This window comes from Ictalurus furcatus, chromosome 19, assembly GCF_023375685.1.
Source record: "Ictalurus furcatus strain D&B chromosome 19, Billie_1.0, whole genome shotgun sequence".
NCBI lineage: Eukaryota > Metazoa > Chordata > Actinopteri > Siluriformes > Ictaluridae > Ictalurus > Ictalurus furcatus.
The window spans coordinates 7,566,684-7,585,138 of NC_071273.1; the positions used below are offsets into that span (position 1 = coordinate 7,566,684).

General features: G+C 39.5%; 2 protein-coding genes across 6 annotated transcripts in view; both read right to left on the reverse strand.

Annotated features, from left to right (window-relative positions):
• The window catches only part of LOC128623421 (synapsin-3-like), a 122,801-nt gene extending 121,989 nt beyond the window's left edge, over nt 1-812 (reverse strand). For all 4 annotated transcript variants that reach the window (XM_053650470.1, XM_053650475.1, XM_053650474.1 and 1 more), the window contains exon 1: nt 25-812. In XM_053650470.1, coding sequence (XP_053506445.1) covers nt 25-290 — 266 coding nt within the window. In that variant the 5' untranslated portion in view covers nt 291-812. The remainder of the gene's footprint in view (nt 1-24) is intronic.
• Nucleotides 813-5,295: 4,483 nt separating this feature from the next.
• On the reverse strand, nt 5,296-17,804 carry LOC128623420 (protein mono-ADP-ribosyltransferase PARP12). Of its 2 annotated transcripts, XM_053650468.1 has the most exons (12): nt 17,423-17,804; nt 16,765-16,900; nt 15,397-15,736; nt 15,189-15,236; nt 12,985-13,111; nt 11,274-11,439; nt 10,900-11,032; nt 10,692-10,788; nt 10,426-10,504; nt 10,209-10,339; nt 9,250-9,407; nt 5,296-8,533 (listed from the first exon to the last, which is right to left on the reverse strand). In XM_053650468.1, exons 1-12 carry the CDS (start codon nt 17,692-17,694, stop codon nt 6,798-6,800), a joined length of 3,423 nt encoding a protein of 1,140 aa, XP_053506443.1. In that variant the 5' UTR covers nt 17,695-17,804; the 3' UTR covers nt 5,296-6,797. The 2 variants fall into 2 exon arrangements, with proteins under 2 accessions (XP_053506443.1, XP_053506444.1); XM_053650469.1 differs by lacking the exons at nt 16,765-16,900; nt 17,423-17,804 and having other exon boundaries at nt 15,189-15,267; nt 15,397-15,621.
• Nucleotides 17,805-18,455: the final 651 nt, after the last annotated feature.

An 18,455-nucleotide genomic window follows, 5' to 3' on the forward strand; every position in this document is an offset into this window, starting at 1 on the left:
TATAAGCTAAATACATGACTTTACCTGTCATTGTTGTATGGGCACTCTCCAAACAGGTACAGTTTGCACAAGTGAAGGTTGGTGCAGCCTTCACAATATTTAATCCTACATAATCTCAGATTGGTTTGAACAACCTGCATTTCACTTTCCTCATCAATCTCCACACATGTATCTGTTTCACTTTCTATGTCATTTAAATCTAGTTGAGTTAAATCATCACACACGTCCCCAAGCTCAATTTGCCCATCATGGTCATATAAATACTGACTACCAAACGCTTCTGATCCCATGACTGCTGAAGTTCCTGCTGCTTCTCCGTGTGTAGTTCAAGCTGCTGACGTATTGTAGAGGAACCAGCACAACTTTACTGATGAATTTACAGAGGATTTAACGTACATCACACGTTTCTTGAAATCCTAGTAAGAGCTTCTACTTAGCTTTTTGGGGGGTCTTTAACACTCTCAAAACTTTTATCCTCAGAGGAGCTCTACTGAAACATTCTAAAGCTCTGAGTAAAGGAACCAACTCTTCCCTGCACTAATACCATAACCAATATGGCTCCTAATGCTAAGAACATGAAGAGTTTCAAAATAAAAGTCCCACAGAAACAGAACAGAAATGGTGCTGACCTTATATAACTTTAAACATACAAGAAAATACATCAAAATGTGCATAAAACACTTACTGACAAATTATGGGTGTGGGCGTGGTCGAGCATCAGGTGTGGACGGACAGGATGCGGATTGAGCTGGCAGGTAACGCATGATGATTCTCATCTGTGCCTTATTACTGGCAGTCTACTTATCTGTGTATCTTTTCGCTTTCAGTGATGGCTGGTGAAGCCTGCTGGGAAGACTCCGCCGCTGACATGGAAGCCTCCCGGCTCTGCAAGATCTTCAAATCGCAGGAATTAATGCACAATCAATCAAACACCACAATATTCTGAAGAACTTGCAACTTTTCAAAATTAATGCAGATTTATGTACGTCGAACATGAGCTCAGCTAAAAGGTCTTATTTACCAACAAACATCTCTGCGAAGGTCCGTGCAAAACAACGTCCTGCAATTGCAATTTTGCAATTTTGACCTCTGAAAAAGAGTCGTTGACGCTCATCATGCCGGAAAAGTTTACAAAACCATCTCTAAAGAGTTTGGACTCCTCCAATCCACAGATAAACTGTATACAAATGGAGGAAATTCAAGACCACTGTTACCCTCCCCAGGAGTGGAGACCAAAAAAGATCACTCCAGAGCAAGACGTGTAATAGTCTGCGAGGTCACAAAGGAACCCAGGGTAGCTTCTAAGCAACTAAAGGCCTCTCTCACATTGACAAATGTTAATGTTCATAAGTCCACCATCAGGAGAACACCGAACAACAATGGTCTGCATGGCAGTATCCCATCTGTGAAACATGGTGGTGGTAGTAGTATCATGGTTTGGATCTATTTTGCTACATCTGGGTCTGGACAGCTTGCCATCATTGATGGAACATTGAGTTCTGAATTATTTCAGCGAATTCTAAAGGAAAATGTCAGAATATCTGTCCATCAACTGAGTCTCAAGAGAAAGTGGGTCATGCAGCAAGACAACGACCCGAAGCACACAAGTCGATCTACCAAAGAACGGTTAAAGAAGAATAAAGATAATGTTTTGAAATGGCCAAGTCAAAGTCCTGAACGTAATCCAATAGAAATGTTGTGGAAATGTGAGGAAACCCACCAACATCCCAGCTGCTCTGTACTGAGGAACGGGCTAAAATTCCTCCAAGACGATGTGTAGGACGGATCAACAGTTACCAAAAACCTTTAGTTACAGTTATTGCTGCACAAAAGGGTCACACCAGATACTCAAAGCAAAGGTTCATATACTTTTTGCCACTAACATACAGGTGTATTGTATAACTGGATCATTTTCCTCAATAAATAAGTGAGGTATAATATTTTTGTCTTATTTGTTTCATTGGGTTCTCTTTATCTACTTTTAGGACTTCTGATGTTTTAATTCATATTTATGCAGAAACATAGAAAATTCACAAACTTTCAAGCGCCACTCTATTCGCTTTTATATAAAAGCAAACACATGCCTGTATTGGTTGCATATCAAATGTGAATTTACTGATTAAAGGGTTGTTTTTTTTTAAAAAAATTTTTTATAAGGATTATAATATTGAAATCATTCAAACATAAAATACTATTTCAATGTGTTAAACAACCTCTTGACATAGAGTCACAAAAGAATTCACGTAGGAGTTGTACTATGTGGATGTTGTGGAGTTTAGTGACTGGATTGTCATCCTGTAATAAATACTGAAAAGCATTGTAACGATATGACAGTTGTTCTCCAATCAAAGCATTGCAAGTGTTCCGTTATAAGAATAATAATAATTAGAAGATAAAGAAAACATATGGCAATGCAGTTTTTGAGCAATTGAAAGAAGATACGACCATATCACACCGATATTATCGGTACTGCATTGGCTCCCAGTGAAATCTCGCATTAACTATAAAATACTATTATTAACCTACAAAGCACTAAACGGTCTCGCGCTACAATATCTAAGCGACCTTTTGGTTTTATATGATCCACCACGCCTACTTAGATCAAAAGATGCAGGCTATTTGACGGTACCTCGAATAGTGAAGGCTACAGCAGGGGGGAGAGCTTTCTCTTATAGAGCCCCACAGTTATGGAACAGTCTTCCTATTAGTGTTCGGGACTCAGACACAGTCTCAGTGTTTAAGTCTAGGCTTAAAACCTATTTGTTTACTCAAGCCTACCCTGACTAGATTCTGTTCTACTACTTCGCAGTCATAATAATCTTTTTTCTCCCTCTCTCCTTTCGCCGAGCCCCACACGAATTTATGGAGATACTAGAGATCCAGATCCTTTCTGCCTCTGGATGGAGCTCAAATCTTCTTTAATTCCAGACTGCTGGGACTACGGCTGCTCCTAAGGCCATACAGACTTCATATAAATCCATAATGAACTTTTTCACACTATCTGTTGTTACCCAGATGAGGATGGGTTCCCTTCTGAGTCGGGTTCCTCTCAAGGTTTCTTCCTCTTAAAACATCTCAGGGAGTTTTTCCTTGCCACCGACGCCACTCAGTGGCTTGCTCAGTTGGGATAAATTCACACCTTTAATATCTGTATACCATGTTGATATTTCTGTAAAGCTGCTTTGAGACGATGTCTATTGTAAAAAGCGCTATACAAATAAAATTGAATTGAATTGAATTGAAAAGAATACATACAGTCTGTATCTTCACTGGTGACTAATCTGAAAATATACACTTTGGTTTATCTGCTCTGACATTTGCCAGTATTAAGACAAGGCAGCTTTTCTTTCTTTCCACAGAGATTGATACTCTGATATCCCACATGCCCAAATTTATGAGTACTTGATCATTAATAAAGACTCTTGATAGCTGTGTGCTACTTTGTCCTACAGTTAAAAAGATTCAGGCTCTAAATGTAATGCCTGTGAAAACTTTGTCACCGCTCTCAGTGGAGCCTGTGTGAATTTCCTTATTTGGTGATGTAAAGCAGCGTGGACAGATCTTCTTCTGATTTGTTTACAGTGACAGCACATTGTACTGTATTTTACAGGACTACACGTTGCTAACAATATATTTAAAAAACCTAACAAAGCCCATCCATCCATTTTCTTTTCTGCTTATCCTAGGGAGCCTGGAGACTATCCAATTGGACTAGGGGCACAAGGCGGGGGACACCCTGGACGGGGTGCCAACTCATTGCAGGGCACAATCACACACACATTCACACACTACAGATAATTTGGAAATGTCGATCAGCCTACAACACATATCTTTGGACTGAGGAAGGATACTGGAATACCTGAAGGAAATACCTGTACCCCCAAAGCACAGGGAGAACATGCCAAACTCGGAGGTGTGAGGCAAACGTGCTAACTGCTAAGCCACCGAGCCCCCCAAAATAATCCGATAAATTTTATTAAAGCAATCATTACATTTCAGGGTCATGGGTTATATACTTATTAACGTATCGATGTAGCTGGTACACATTAGTTACCTAGCCGGGCTAACAATCCCTATCATTGTCCAGCTTTACCTCTTGTTTAAACTTGTTGCACTTACCTGCTTCCCTAAAATATTTCACGCTATTCATCATTCATCTTTAGTAATCACTTATCAAAACACAACGCAAAACCCTCTTCAAAATCTCTTCACTCAGTGCTGATTGCAAATGAGTAGCTCCAGCCCCGCTCACGTAATACTTTCCGTCACTTCATCCGTCACCTTGTTCTGTTAACTGTCGTGATTTTTTCGGATTCTTAAAATGTTTGTACATGTTACTTAAGAGTTGTTTATTATCATACTGATGTGAAGTGACCCTGGGATAGACAAAGGTGCTCTATCAATAAAATTCTTCTTCTTCATCTTCATATTATTTTCACATCGGACCACTGTATCAAACACGTCTAAAGTATTTATACCACTGTGAAACAATACTATCGTAGAAATGGCAGAAATTCTTTACAGTGCAGTCATTTGGATTAGAATATGTTATATTTTATTTTTTATTAATTGTTTTGAGCTGGTAATGGGTTGAGTACAATCAGCTGAACAATGTGTTATCCAGGTCCACTTCACGCAATGTACTACGAGACTCTGTTCTATATTCACATCTATAGGTAGCTGATGTTTCTATTATTCTGGTCTGAATAAAAAAAGCCAAACAGAACCAATTTTTTTTTTTTTCTGTGCTTGCATTTCAACCCCAACATAACCAGGGGTGTAGCTAGACCATATACAGTGAGGATGGCAAGGTTAGACACAATTACTTTTTTGGGGTGGCAATCTATGGTGGGGCAAAATACTAATCACCAACAGTACATGACCTAATGTTCCTCCCCCTATCTGTATATGGCCTGAGCAGGATCATAAAAAGCAGACAGTTTAGCAGCAGTTGTTTATCATCGAGCAAGCTAGAAAAAAGGTCACAGCTAACATAACATTAAGCTTCGTCTTATGATGTACGCTGCCATAATGGATTCAACATTACTAGCTAACAATAACTAATAACGAACTGAAGAGATCCAGTGTTATGCCTCCAAGTAATAAAGTCATTGCTGAGATACAGCCTCACTTCCTGTTTGGCGACTTCACCATCAGATTCGTTGGTTCATTATGGATAATCCATTTGGAGTATTCAAAATTCTTTTGATAACTTTTGTTAGGCTTACTCTGAAGATGTGTCTATGGCAGAAGTTTTTGCCAAAGTTGGTGATGATTGGACAAAATGTGTAGGAGTAGCAGCAATTTTTTTTTTTTTTTTTTTTCACATAAACTAAGATGGCAGAAAATCTAGGTAAATTAGGTGGAAATTGACCTCATATGGTGCATTGAGCATGTCTCCACCCAAGGAATCCAGGGATGCTTGGCTTTAAACTTTTGGACAAACGATTCAAAAGTTATGACCATACACATACTTCCAAATTAGACCCAAATTGGACCCGATGATAAAGCTAGAGCGTTGATGATAGAGCTAGAGCACTTGGCCCAAATTTGGTCGGAATGTTCATTAAACCCTTCCCAATCAGTGTGCCAAATTTTACAACTTTTTATCATACAGTTCTATGGGCTGCCATAGACACACTAGCCAGAAGAAGAAGAAGAAGAAGAAAAAGAAGAAGAAGAAGAAGAAGAAAAGGTAGAATAACAATAGGGTGCCTATGGACCTTTGGTGCTGGCCCCCTAATAATAATAATAATGGTAATAATAACATCCTAGTGGGGTGGCCATGCTTCACGCACCGCTTAGCTAGCCCATGAACATAACATTCCTAAACTGTTTAGAAAAAAATAATAATTTAAAAAATTCATTCTGTTCCTTTTTAAAGGCTGTATGTAGGTCGAATAAATTACACTAACAGTTTTGGAAAACCGTTAGACCAGCTGTGGCAGCTGTGTTTGTATTGATAAGGACATGCTCCCACACACATAGGCCCTGTTTACACTAGGGTTAGGGTTAGGAATTTTACTGGGTATGGAATTTTACTGCTTGTGCTTCAACTTTGTAATAGCCCATAACTATTTCCCAGAGTTAACAGTATTCAGTGTGGAACGGTGTCACTGTCCTTAGATGTACTTCTTGGGGTTTACAGTGCCTAAGCCTGGTGGGACATGTCAGTACCAGAACTGGATTCATGCCCTTGTGTGATGGACTGTGTAGATTACACAGGTTAAGCTAAATTTGTCAGAAGACTCAATCTACTATAATATATAAAGGATACCAGTACAGATAGTTTTCTCTATGCAATATTTAAATCGAGATTCTATTTGATTCAAATTCTATTTACGTTATCATTAATACATTACAGCAAAAGCAACCAATTTTTTTCCCTTCCATTTTCTCCGGGAGATCCTGGGAGAATTTCATTCAACTGCCCATGAGCGGTGTCCCATATGCAGATGCAATCCAATTATAATTCAGTCTTTTCAGACATAAGGCGTAAAAGCCTGTTTAATGGTTAAAACTTCAGACTTCAGAGACAAGAACAGACCCTTCAACCGTTCAGAAGATCTTAGATAAGAGGCTGTTCATTTCTTCATACGATACGTTGCATTTGTAAGACGTACGCAGCAACAAATTATAGGAGATTAAGATGAACTGCGTAACCTGAAATCAATGTATGTATACAAACAAATTATTACTTCAATCAAATATTACAGTTTAACTATTCACTCAGTATTAAATACAGCTTAAGATATAATGACCCCAATCACATTTTAAAGTAAACGATTAAATTAAAATCACTGCACCACACAAGGTTTCTGCGCACGTTGAGCTTGTAAGATGTTCTTCTGCTGTGGTGCTTGTTTAGGGGCTTTCGGAGGAGTTGGTTTGCTGGAGAAAGGAGAAGGCTGCATTTCATAAAAGGAAACTGAAGAACTTGACAAGGAGCCATGAGAGTGAGACTGCTTATCAGCTGGAGAGGAACTGGTTTGGTACTTCACTGATATTTTGCTTTCCTTTTCTGAATGACTGCTGGAAGAAGAGGCATCAGAGCTTAGATTTCGAAGCGTGGCTGTAGAACTTGGTATAGTGCTACGGGCTGCAGGTGTTTGTGAATCTTGCTGTGAGCTCTGAGATTTTTGTGTAGTGACCAAGTCTGGGTTTGGGCTAAGCTTACAGTGTATACTTTTATAGGTTAAGCTAGACTTACCCGAGATCAGCAGCTTATCTGAACGGGAGGAAACTGGGATTTTCACAGATGCAAGCAAATCCTGGGGTGACTTTCTTGACAAGCCAGTGTAGCTCAGTGACGTTGAACCCTGAGCTGGCTTTGAAGTGAGGAATTCCTCTCCTGTACTAGTTGAGGCAGAAGTGATGTATGCCTCTCGAGGTGAACTTGTGCTAATCACACCTGCTGGTTGACTCACATTAAATACATCATCAAAGGCATTAAACCTTTGGCTGGTATTTTCACAAGAGCGAGTTTCATAAAAGGAAGCTAAGGATCCTGACAAGGAACCATCAGAGGGAGACTTATTATGAGCTGAAGAGCAACTGGTGTTGTATGGCATTGAGGTTTTGCTCTCCATCTCTGAGATGGAGACGGAGGAGGTTGAAGAAGCATCAGGGATCTTGGCCTTGTCTGAAGAAGGTGAAAATGGATCCAAAGTGTCAGTCATTGATTTAGCGAACTCTAGGCTTCTGAGACGTGCAGCATTTTGTGACTCTTGCCGTGATCTCTGAGACATTCTTTCAGTGGATAAGTCAGAGGCGCAAACTGTCGAAGACTCTTGTGGGTTTTTGGCGATCCCAGACTGAATACTGTTATCTGTTAAGCTAGGTTCAACAGCGATTAGAAGATGATCTGAACCGGAGAAAACTGGAATTTTAACAGATGTACATAAGGCCTGATCTGACTCTTTTAGCAACCTGCTGAGTGAAGTTAAACCCTGAGTCGTCTTTGAACGAACACACAGCCCACTTTTCTGAGCTACATTTAGGCTATTTGTATCATCTGTCTGAGTGTCCAAAGAGACATCTTTCTCTGGTTTCACTGGCGAACCCAAAGCAGAAAAAACAGAGTTTCCCGTTATGGGAATGCTCGCGGCGGCTAATGTCTCTCCTGTACAAGTTGAACCGAAGGTGATATTGTTTCCCTTGTGAGGTGAGCTTGTGTTCATCCCACTCGCTGTTTGGCTCACATCATCGAAAACAGAATTACACTTGCTGACGTTTGCTGTGCAATTAGACTGAATAATGTTGAACTCTTCAGGAAACCTGGTCTTCTCATATGTTATGAGAAATTCTGGGTAAACCTGGGGCCGGTCAAACACTACATAAATGGTGGGCTCGCGTACGTCATTTACACAACTGTCATAAAGATTTCCTGCTGTATCTCTGGCTGGAGGCCTGCGGTAATGGGATGCTCCTTTCGTGTACTGTCCAACCAACACTCTGCATGCGAACATGGATCTTTCACCGTAACGATCTGCGTAATCATTGGAATACTTTGCATCCCTGGCAAAGTAACTTCCTGTAACAGATCAAATAAACAAAATCAACATAGTATTAAAACAAATACATTTTATAGCCCTTTTTCACTTTGACAGCGTGGTGGAGCATAGTACGGCCTGATCCAGTTCCAAGATTACTTGTACTCTGGTTGAATATCAGTGTCCGTCAATAACCAATGAAAACCCGTCTTCCTGTTTTATCAACCAGTGTCGATATCTCTGTGCAGTGCTTTGCTGTCACGGGGAAACGTCATCATAAAAATAGCACCATGATGATGCCAACATGTACAGCTAGGTATTTTATTTAACAATTTAACAAAACTCCCCTGACTGATTTAGGTTTAACCAGGCAAGAAAGGTCTACTTCTTAAATGGTCTGCAATACTACTAACTCCACATGGAAGGCTGTGTCTCTTGGTAGCCTTTTTTCTTCCAGATTCTTCCCAAATGTACTGTCTGTCTCTTTACATGAAACCACATGCCAAGTAAAATAAGACTAGTGGTGTGCCCAAAAAAATGTTTAATCTTACGGCAGCGGATGTGGGCAGTCTGAAATGAAGCTCACGGGTCTAAGAATAGATTAAAATAGCATCATTCCAATAACCTTTGTGTCATTATGTTATACTTTGGCATTATGTCAGACTTCTGACTTCAGACATTCCAATCACAGATTTGTCACCATACCATGTTGTACCACACAGTCTTGTGCAAAAGCCAAAGAATGAGCTTTTCTAACCTTGCCCGTACACTGTTCCATTGGCTCCAGATACCCTCATGTCAAAGTTCTGGAGACATATAGCGTCAACATTGTTGGCGTTGGTGCCATGGAACAACAATCGCTCTCCCTCGCCGTATTTCTTGTGGCTGTTTGCTTTTTTCATTCGCTCTCTTTTCCTAGGAATAAAAGACAGCAATAACAGTAAAGCTGCACAATGTAAATCAGAACCAAGGGTTGCTGCGATTTTTGTCTGGTGTGTTGTGACTCTTAAAAGCACAATACAACGTAGTTTGCAAATCAGAAGTCATTATAAGTTGCATTTTATGAGAAGCATTCGTTGTGTTGATCTATTTCTATTGCTTTTGTTTGATCTGTTCATTGCAAACAGCTGAAAGTCTGTAATTTTGGCAATAAACCGGATTTGCAATGGGGGTTGAATAACTTTGATTATATATTTGCGTATATATATGTGTGTGTGTGTGTGTGTGTGTGAATGTGTGTGTAATCATATCGATGTAGCATAATGTTAATAATACAACAACACAACTATTTATTGACTTTTCAGCAAGGGTGTTGAGCTTCCTGCCAGGGGTGTGCGCTCATTTAAGGATGCCAGCCCTTTTAAGGAAGCAAGGGCTTTAGGTTCTGTGCAAGTGTCTTGTATTTGTTTTTAATTATTTTATCAATCGTATATCTTTGAAAGTTTTTGTGTTCTATTTAAGCTTTTCTTGTATTAAACGCTATATCCTTTGCCATTTATACTCATGCACGTTTACACGTTTTGTAAAGCTTTTTTTTTTTATGAAAGGTGCTCTATAAATATAGATATTTATAATAATGATAGATTTAATACATAAGATATTTTCAGCTTGAAATATTTTGTACCAATTTTAGTAGTACTTATCTGCCTACTCGAAATAATAAACTAACTAAGTGGAATGAAGCGAAAATGAACGAGGCTCTGAATTCTTACTCACGTCTGAAAATCCACCCATAATTCCTTGTTCTGGACTCGTTCGATGCGCAGGATGCTAAAGTCCTTCATAGTCCTTTTGAAATGTTCCTGTACCCTGACGTAGTCCTTGTGAGACGCGTCAAGTAAGACTCGCTGTAATTAAAAGAAAGGAACAACTAGATAAAATACAGGCTTATGAAAAGAACATTTTCAAACATTAACTGGATATGATATTGTACCTGAAATCCAGATTCAGGAATTGCAGTTTTATCCCAAAAACCTGGGACACCTGTATGAGTGTAGGTGTTTGGACCTCTTCTGCAAAAAAAAAAAAGAATAAAGACACACCACTTTAAAGGTAGAACATGAAAATGCTTTGTGCAGCCGTTGACTATAAACAACATGAATAGCAGAACCATTTCAGGTTTTCTTAATTATAAACAGAAGTATATGTGTGCTATATGTGCATGGTATTATGGGAATCATTTTTCGTGGAACCTGTTACCTGGTTCTAGCAGTCCGGACGTCGAAGAGAGAAACAAACGACGGCCGGCGTCTAACTGTTCTCTCTGTGCGACTCATTTCATTCCTCTGCTTCATATCTTTATATTTTTTTTAAAAAAAAATCACATATACATGATATTACACAGTATATCCACAGACACAGTATATAAACTCTAATCTCACATTTTAATGAAAGGTATTGACCATACCTCTGAAATTCAGCTCATAAAACTGTTTACCAGCAGAAAATTTCAACACATCGTGGCTTTTGTTCTCCAGGAACTGGAGGTATTTTTTCTCTAGAGCCTCACTGTTGATGCAGGACAGCCTATGCATCTCCTTCTGTAATTTCATAGAGAAAATAAGTGTTCATTTAAAGCAGAAAACACTCCCGAGCATAGAATATTGCATATCAATATGTCACAAAAAATTTGTTTAATATATATATATATAGAGAGAGAGAGAGAAAGCTGGTTAAGTAATTTAATTTTGCATTTGGGTCCAACTTCCTGAGTAGTTTTATGACCTGAGTAGTTTTATATAAAGAAAGTGGTACAGAAAAAGGAAGAAGCCTTTAACTTACAATTGATCCATACGGGATCCACTTATTATATTCATTCTCCCAGTACCAGACCCACTTTGTAGTGTGGCTGAAGCTGGGTTCAATCACTGAAGACACTGTAGAGAGACGCCGCACCCTGTGAAGCCCGTGCATCATTGTGTCAAAGCACACAGGCTCACTGCCCACACTACCAGGAAAGACACACAACGAAAAGTGAGGATTTCCATAACCTTAATGTGACTGGAAAGACTACAGGCGGTGAACTTTTTGTAGTCGATATTATGTAAACATAAAATGATGAACGCACGTTCACAACCACTCACGTACATTTAAAAGTCTCTCATACATACAATATACAGTACACATACAGTGCCTTTGAAAAACTTTGAACAGTCCACAGAACACCAGTAAATCCATTAAAAAAAAAATGGAAAGAATATGGCGCATCCTTGACTCCTACATGAGGCCATCAACTGAAATTCAGTGACCAGGTATGGAGGGAGAAACAACCAAGAGGCCAAGGGTAACTCTTAACATGATGCTACCGCTACCATGCTTCACGGTGCTGATGGTGTTCTTAGGGTGATGAGCAGCGTTTGGGTTTCTACCAGATTTAGCACAGATTTAACCTCATTAGACCAGATACCCCTTTCCCACATGTTTGCAGAGTCTCAAATGTGTTTTTAGCAAACTCCAAATAGGATTTCATATGGATTGGGACTCTTCCATAATTCCCAGCATTATGGAGAGTCTGAGTTTTGGAGCTGTGGATCTATCCAGCTCCTTCGCCATTGTCCTTGTGCTTTTGGTTGCTTCTCTATTATGCCCTCCTTACCCGGTTACTGACCTTTCGTCTTCTAATCAGAGTCGCAGTTGCGCTGTATTATTTCCTTTTTTTAAATAATGGATTTAATGGTGCTCTGTAGGATGTTCAAAGTTTGGGATTTTTTTTTTTTTAATAATAACCAAACCATGATAAAATATGTCCCAGAAATTTGACCTAGATATGTTTTCATAGCTCCTCGGTGTTCCCGACCAAGCATGTTTGTTTAGGTAAGTTGTCTAATAACCTCTGGGACCTTCCATTCGAGTAATCTAATTTGGGGGTTTCACAGTAACGGGGGTGAAATCTTACGCAATCGATGCAAAAACACATTTTTTTGTTTGTAAATAATTTTGCAAAGTATATTATCCCCCCCACCACCATTATTATCCACTATTTTGTGTAGATTCATAACATACAATCCTAAATCAAGCCATTTGAGTTCCAAGTTGAACTGTACCACTACGAATATGGAAAGGTTCACTGGGATGAACACTTACGCGAGCAACTTTATATACAGCTTTTATTTCAAACGGTTACATTTACATAAAAGCCTTTCCCTTACACCACTTTTACCTCTGACGATTACAGCAATACTGTGCAATTTAGCTGTATGTAAAACTCGAGTAGCAAATGGGAGATGAGACGTGATGGAAATGTGAGGATTTTGTATGTTTCAGAGACAAACAGTGTAAGCAAAACATTTAACATGCACGTGGACGGTGATGCGATCACCATCAGAGCACTTTATATGTACAGTATTGTGTAAGACATAGCGAACGTAAGAATTTATGTGAACATGAGATTATTTGCCTGTGTATGTAAGATGCTAAATTGAAAATAACGCTAAAAGGCACCTACTAATTGATGCTTTACCAAACTAAGGCAGGCATTTGATGGCTTACAGACCTGTGGATCTTGGCTGGATCGCAGTAGTCTCTTTCTATCACTTCATTGTCAGGTAAGTCTATCCAACCCTCATCTACCTCCACCTCCCACTTATAGGGAACGCCAAAATGGACTCTCCAGCATTTATCTGCAATAAACACAAGTATCAAATAAGAGTCAAGGTTCTTTTTCAAGACAGAAGATCTCAGAAGATTAGTAAATAAACTGCTTAGTACTGGAAGTTCAATTTGTCATATCACAGCAAACCAGTGACTACATTTCCCATCCTGCACGGCGGCCTACAAACATGGCCGCCATGAACTGCAATTCCCAGAACACTCACATTCACTCTAATCACATCCTATTCACGGCACTCACAACCACGCTACATGAGAGACTTTTTGAGCACTATGACCTTGCGAAGTATTACGCTCAGTTGCTTAGTCTCTGTCGTATTTCCAAGCCTTATCTCATGTTTGTATTTCTGGTTATCGACTTTGTCTACCCCGTTGAACTCGATTTTCTGCTCTGCCTTGTTTAGCCTGTCTGCCTGATCATTAGACCCGAGTCTGCCTTGGACTTTGTTTTCTGCCTGATCCGCTGTACTGCTTATTGTTTGACTAAACTGCCACACCTGCACTTGCTTCTGTCCTGCGCCGACATTACGTGACACGATTACATTTTTCTTAACGTTACCGATTAAGGCCTTAGTCCAAAACAAGGCGCACGTTTGTAATGAGAACGTGATCATCTTCTGTAATTCTCATATTTATGGATCGGGTTAGCAATATTCATGAAATACAGAGTGAACTCAGGTAATACAGTGTTCGGTTCTTTATGTTTTTGACGGTGATTACTTTTCGCTCTGACAAGAGCAAGTCATCATTGCTATTACTACGTAATAAAGAGTGAGAGCATGGAACGAAATTCATCTGACATCATGGAAGTGATATATGTTCAATTTCATGATAAAACATAGAAAAGAGATCAAATGAGACAGCATTTTTCAGCCATTCTGGGGCAGTTCTGCATCCTCTTCAAATGATCAAAATATTCATTTTTAGAGCGCTTGAGTTAATCGGTTCAAATGTTGATCATTAAATCGAACTATTAATTAACGATGTAAGGTCAATAAAATTCATCTGATGAGCCCCCCCCCCCCCCACCCCCTCAGTGGACCAGTTTTTATTTTATTTCTCCGCTTTCTGGTTTGCTGACATCAGCGTCAGAAATGATGGATACTGGTTATATCCCACTCAAGACAAAGCAAGACATGATAACTTCTGAGAAAATCAGTGCATATCAATGTTGTATTTGGGTGTGATTTGGCTGGTTGCGATGTCCCCGCTAACTTACTTCTATGACCCCTCTGGTCTACGGTCTACTTCACAGCATAATCAATAAACCCATGAAGCATTTCTATGAGGAAAACCCCCATGAAAACAGATATTTGGGAGATGCTAGAACTGCCGTCCCTAATGCCACCTATCGTGCCACATTTAAAGTCGTAGAGGTTACCGTTTTGGCCAAACCGTTCACTCACTGATGCTATAAACACTGGTTTGCTTGATTTATACCACGCAAAACAATCATGCTGCGTACAAAACGCAATTTGTGCGAAGCTGGGTGAATTTTACTAAAACTGGCAACTTAAGTAGATTTCGAGCCATCCATCCATTTTCTGTACCACTTATCCTACACAGGGTCGCGGGGAGCGTGGAGCCTGTCCCAGGGGACTCGGGGCACATAGTGAGGGACACTGTGGATGGGTGCCAACCCATCGCAGGGCACAATCACACACACACTCCGGACAATTCGGAAACGCAAATCAGCCTACAGCGCATGTCTTTGGACTGGGGGAGGAAACCAGAGTACCTGGAGGAAATCCCCGAAGCATGGGGAAAACATGCAAACTCCACACACACACACACACAGGGCAGAGAGGGGAACTGAATCCACAATCATGGAGGCACGGGGCAAACGTACTAACACCCTAGATTTCCAGCCAAAAAGATTCAGGAACTGAGAATCAGAACGATACAATACACACAGTATGATATCTGGATTAAGTTTTGGAAAGAATTATGGCATGCTTGAATTAGACAGAGTGAGGATTTCCTGGAACTAATATGGGAATAATCCCAGATTACATTCCAGATTATTAACAACAACAACAACAACAACAATAATAATATTAATAATAATAAGAAGAAGAAATAACGTACCTCCATATTTGCAGCTTCCTCTGATAAACGACAGGCAAATCTCATTTACTATAACAAATGGACAGAGAGAGCACATGCTCTATACACCATAGTGTAGATGCGATTAATTAAGTTGATATATTTTAATACACTTCATGAGCAACAATTCAACGGCTTAATAATGCAGTCATATACGCATCAACAGAAAGAACGGCATGTTAGACTTTACCTGCGTTGCGCTGTAAGGACTGGGATACACCGGCTCTGTTGCTGGATTGAGGGTTCTCCTTGCTTCTGACAGCAGGTTTATCCCGAGCATATCTGTGGTCCTTTAGTATCAGAATACTGCGATAGATCAGCAAAAGAGATTTTATCAGATGACTGGCTACTCCTTTGGCCTGGAATGCTTTTGTTGGATGAGGCTCAAAGAAATCATGACATCTGTTGCACTCAACGCTGCCGTCACACAGTCCTCTGATGTACTTCTCACAGACGTGGAGCCGATCACAGGCCTCCTTATCCGGACAGTTCCCAAACTCACCATTGCCTTTGTTGTATGAGACACAGACCTGAAGTCAGAGATTAAAGAAAAGGATTAGTCAAAACTGACCAACTGACTAAATCAAATGTTTAAACTGAGGAAATTTGATGCCCACAACAAGTCTCAAAAAAGTTCACAGGGGTGCATTAGTGTCTACGGAATGGGCAGCTTGCACATCTAGAAAAGGCATCATCAATGCTGAAAGGTATATACAGCTTTTAGACCAACATACGCTTCCATCCAGATTCCATCCCATCTTTACTTCTGAGAGACTCCGCCTCTCTATGATACTCTTTCTTATACCCAATCATATTACTGATCTGTTCCCAATGAACCTGATTAGTTGCAAAAGCTGTTTATTTTTAGTAACACTTACCTTTCCAGCATTTTGTTGCCCCCGTCCCAACTTCTTTGAGACGTGTTGCGGCCATCAAATTCAAAAGGACCTTTTTTTCTCCTTAAAACGGTACTTTTCCTCAGTTTAAACATTTTATAATAGTAAAATGTATGGGTTGAATGAGATTTGCAAATCACTGCATTCTGTTTTTATTTACATTGTACACAGCGTCCCAACTTTTTGGGAATTGAGGTTGTAAAATATTTGATAATGACCTGAACTGGATTTAGTAGCCTTCAACATTACTAGCAGGAAAAAAACATAACAAAAAAACCCCCTAATACTAGGTCTAATACAAATTATGTTCCAAAATCTGAAAGCAAACTACGAGCTAGCGAATTGCACATGACAGAACTATAATTAGTAGCTCTAGCATTCATGTTAGAGTTACACATGTTAATGAATGGACGATATAGCTCAGTTTCCCTTCATTCACTGAGAACTAAACCTCATCCATTACGTCCAATTTACTATTAAAATGACCTGTTTTACTAAGGATTAGACACGCGAACTCATTTTTAATGTCTGGGCGGAAACGGAAAGTGTTTTTCTGACCATCTCTTCCCGATAAATAACTAGAACTACAACGTCTACGGTATGCGTAATAAATGACCTAAAAACACATTTGGACACATGACTCATGAGTGTGTTCGGCTTACGTTGGGCAACAGGGAGCTGTCGTTCAGTAGCAACAGCACACGCAGTTGATCTTTGCTCAAATCATGTAAGCTGTGCTTACGTAAGACTCTGGAATTGTGCTCCGTCTCCAGACTGTGGCCGTATTTACACCTTTGTCTGTACAAGAAAAGCATATCAATGAAAGAATGCAATGCCTAATGGAGTTGTCCTTCAGACTGGGAAATGACATACTGTAGTAACTTTAGAAGTGTGTGTGTGTGTGTGTGTGTGTGTGTGTGTGTGTGTGTGTTTGTTTGGGTGGAAGTATCACTGGGTGTGAGTCTGAATGACAAATAATTAATCATAGCCTTGGCTTTTGCTATAGACAGGATTTGTTTACAACACAACAGGTTAGTGGAGTATAGCTGGATTACTTCACTTTCTGTGGAGTTTTGGAATAAAACCAAAAAGTTACAACAGTGTTACACTGACACACAGTGTATTTACACACACACACACACACACACACACACACATATATATACATATATATATTCACATGTACATTCTGTGTTTATATAACATATTTGTTTATGCTTTATTATAGTAAGCATGAGTTTTAGCTGAGTGCTGAGATATATAGGATATATTTATCTTTAATAAATATTTATTTATTTATTTATTTATTAAAAAACTTACGCGTTGCATTGTCCCACAAGGTCAAATTTACAAAGATGCAGATCAGCACAGCTCTCCTGACACTCTCTTGCTCTGCAGCGCCTGATATTAGTAGTGACTAGGATTTTTTTGCTCTTGTTTTGATGGTTTCTTGGTTGTATAACAGTGAAAACGTCGCTGTTCTTGATGACATTTTCCAAATCTTCCACTTCTGCCATCTGCAGAAGCTCCTCGTACTCCACACATCCGAGTTGATCGCAAATGACTTTAATAACGCTTGTTTCCTCCGCCATTATTAATCACTTACCCAGCGATGACCAAGGTAACGAAACACAAGGGTCTACTCGTGAGTCGTTCACGAGAGAGCCGACTCGGCTCTCTTAGGTGAACATCGAAAGGAGAAAAGTGATCCGGATTTAAAAACACGCCCGCATAATAATATTAATGATAATTAATACGAATTATTAGTAAGTATTAATACTTGAATACTCGCTGTATTTGAGAGAGCAATTACCATTGAAAAAAAACAACAAAACATTTATTTAAATATACTTTATACACAATGCTAACGATAACATGATGTTATGAATCTGAAGATTTATTAAGATTTTGTTGAATCGTTTAAGCGATGAACAAATCATTTTTGCGGGGAAAATGGCAGTGAGCCGTTTGAGAGCTGAAAGAGTCGACTCTTATTGGTGAGCTGAACCGATCACTGAAAAGATTCAGATTCCCAGAATGAAAGCACGTGCCTACTGAGTATGACGTGGCTTGTTAGCACGAAACGAAACTGAATCCGGTTGCCAAATTCTCCTCAATCCCACATTTCTATCTTATTTTTCCCCATTTGATATTTATACCTGTATGCAGAATGATTTAGATACACTGCCCTGCTAAGGAGATTCTATACTGCTTTTAAAAGTTATAATGGGAATTGTATTGGTTTTAATGGAAACTGTAATGGTCCCTGTGGGTCTCTACTGGTAATTTGTTGCCTTCTATTGGTAGCATGTTATGTCTAGTGGATACCATTAGGGACCAATAATTGTAATGG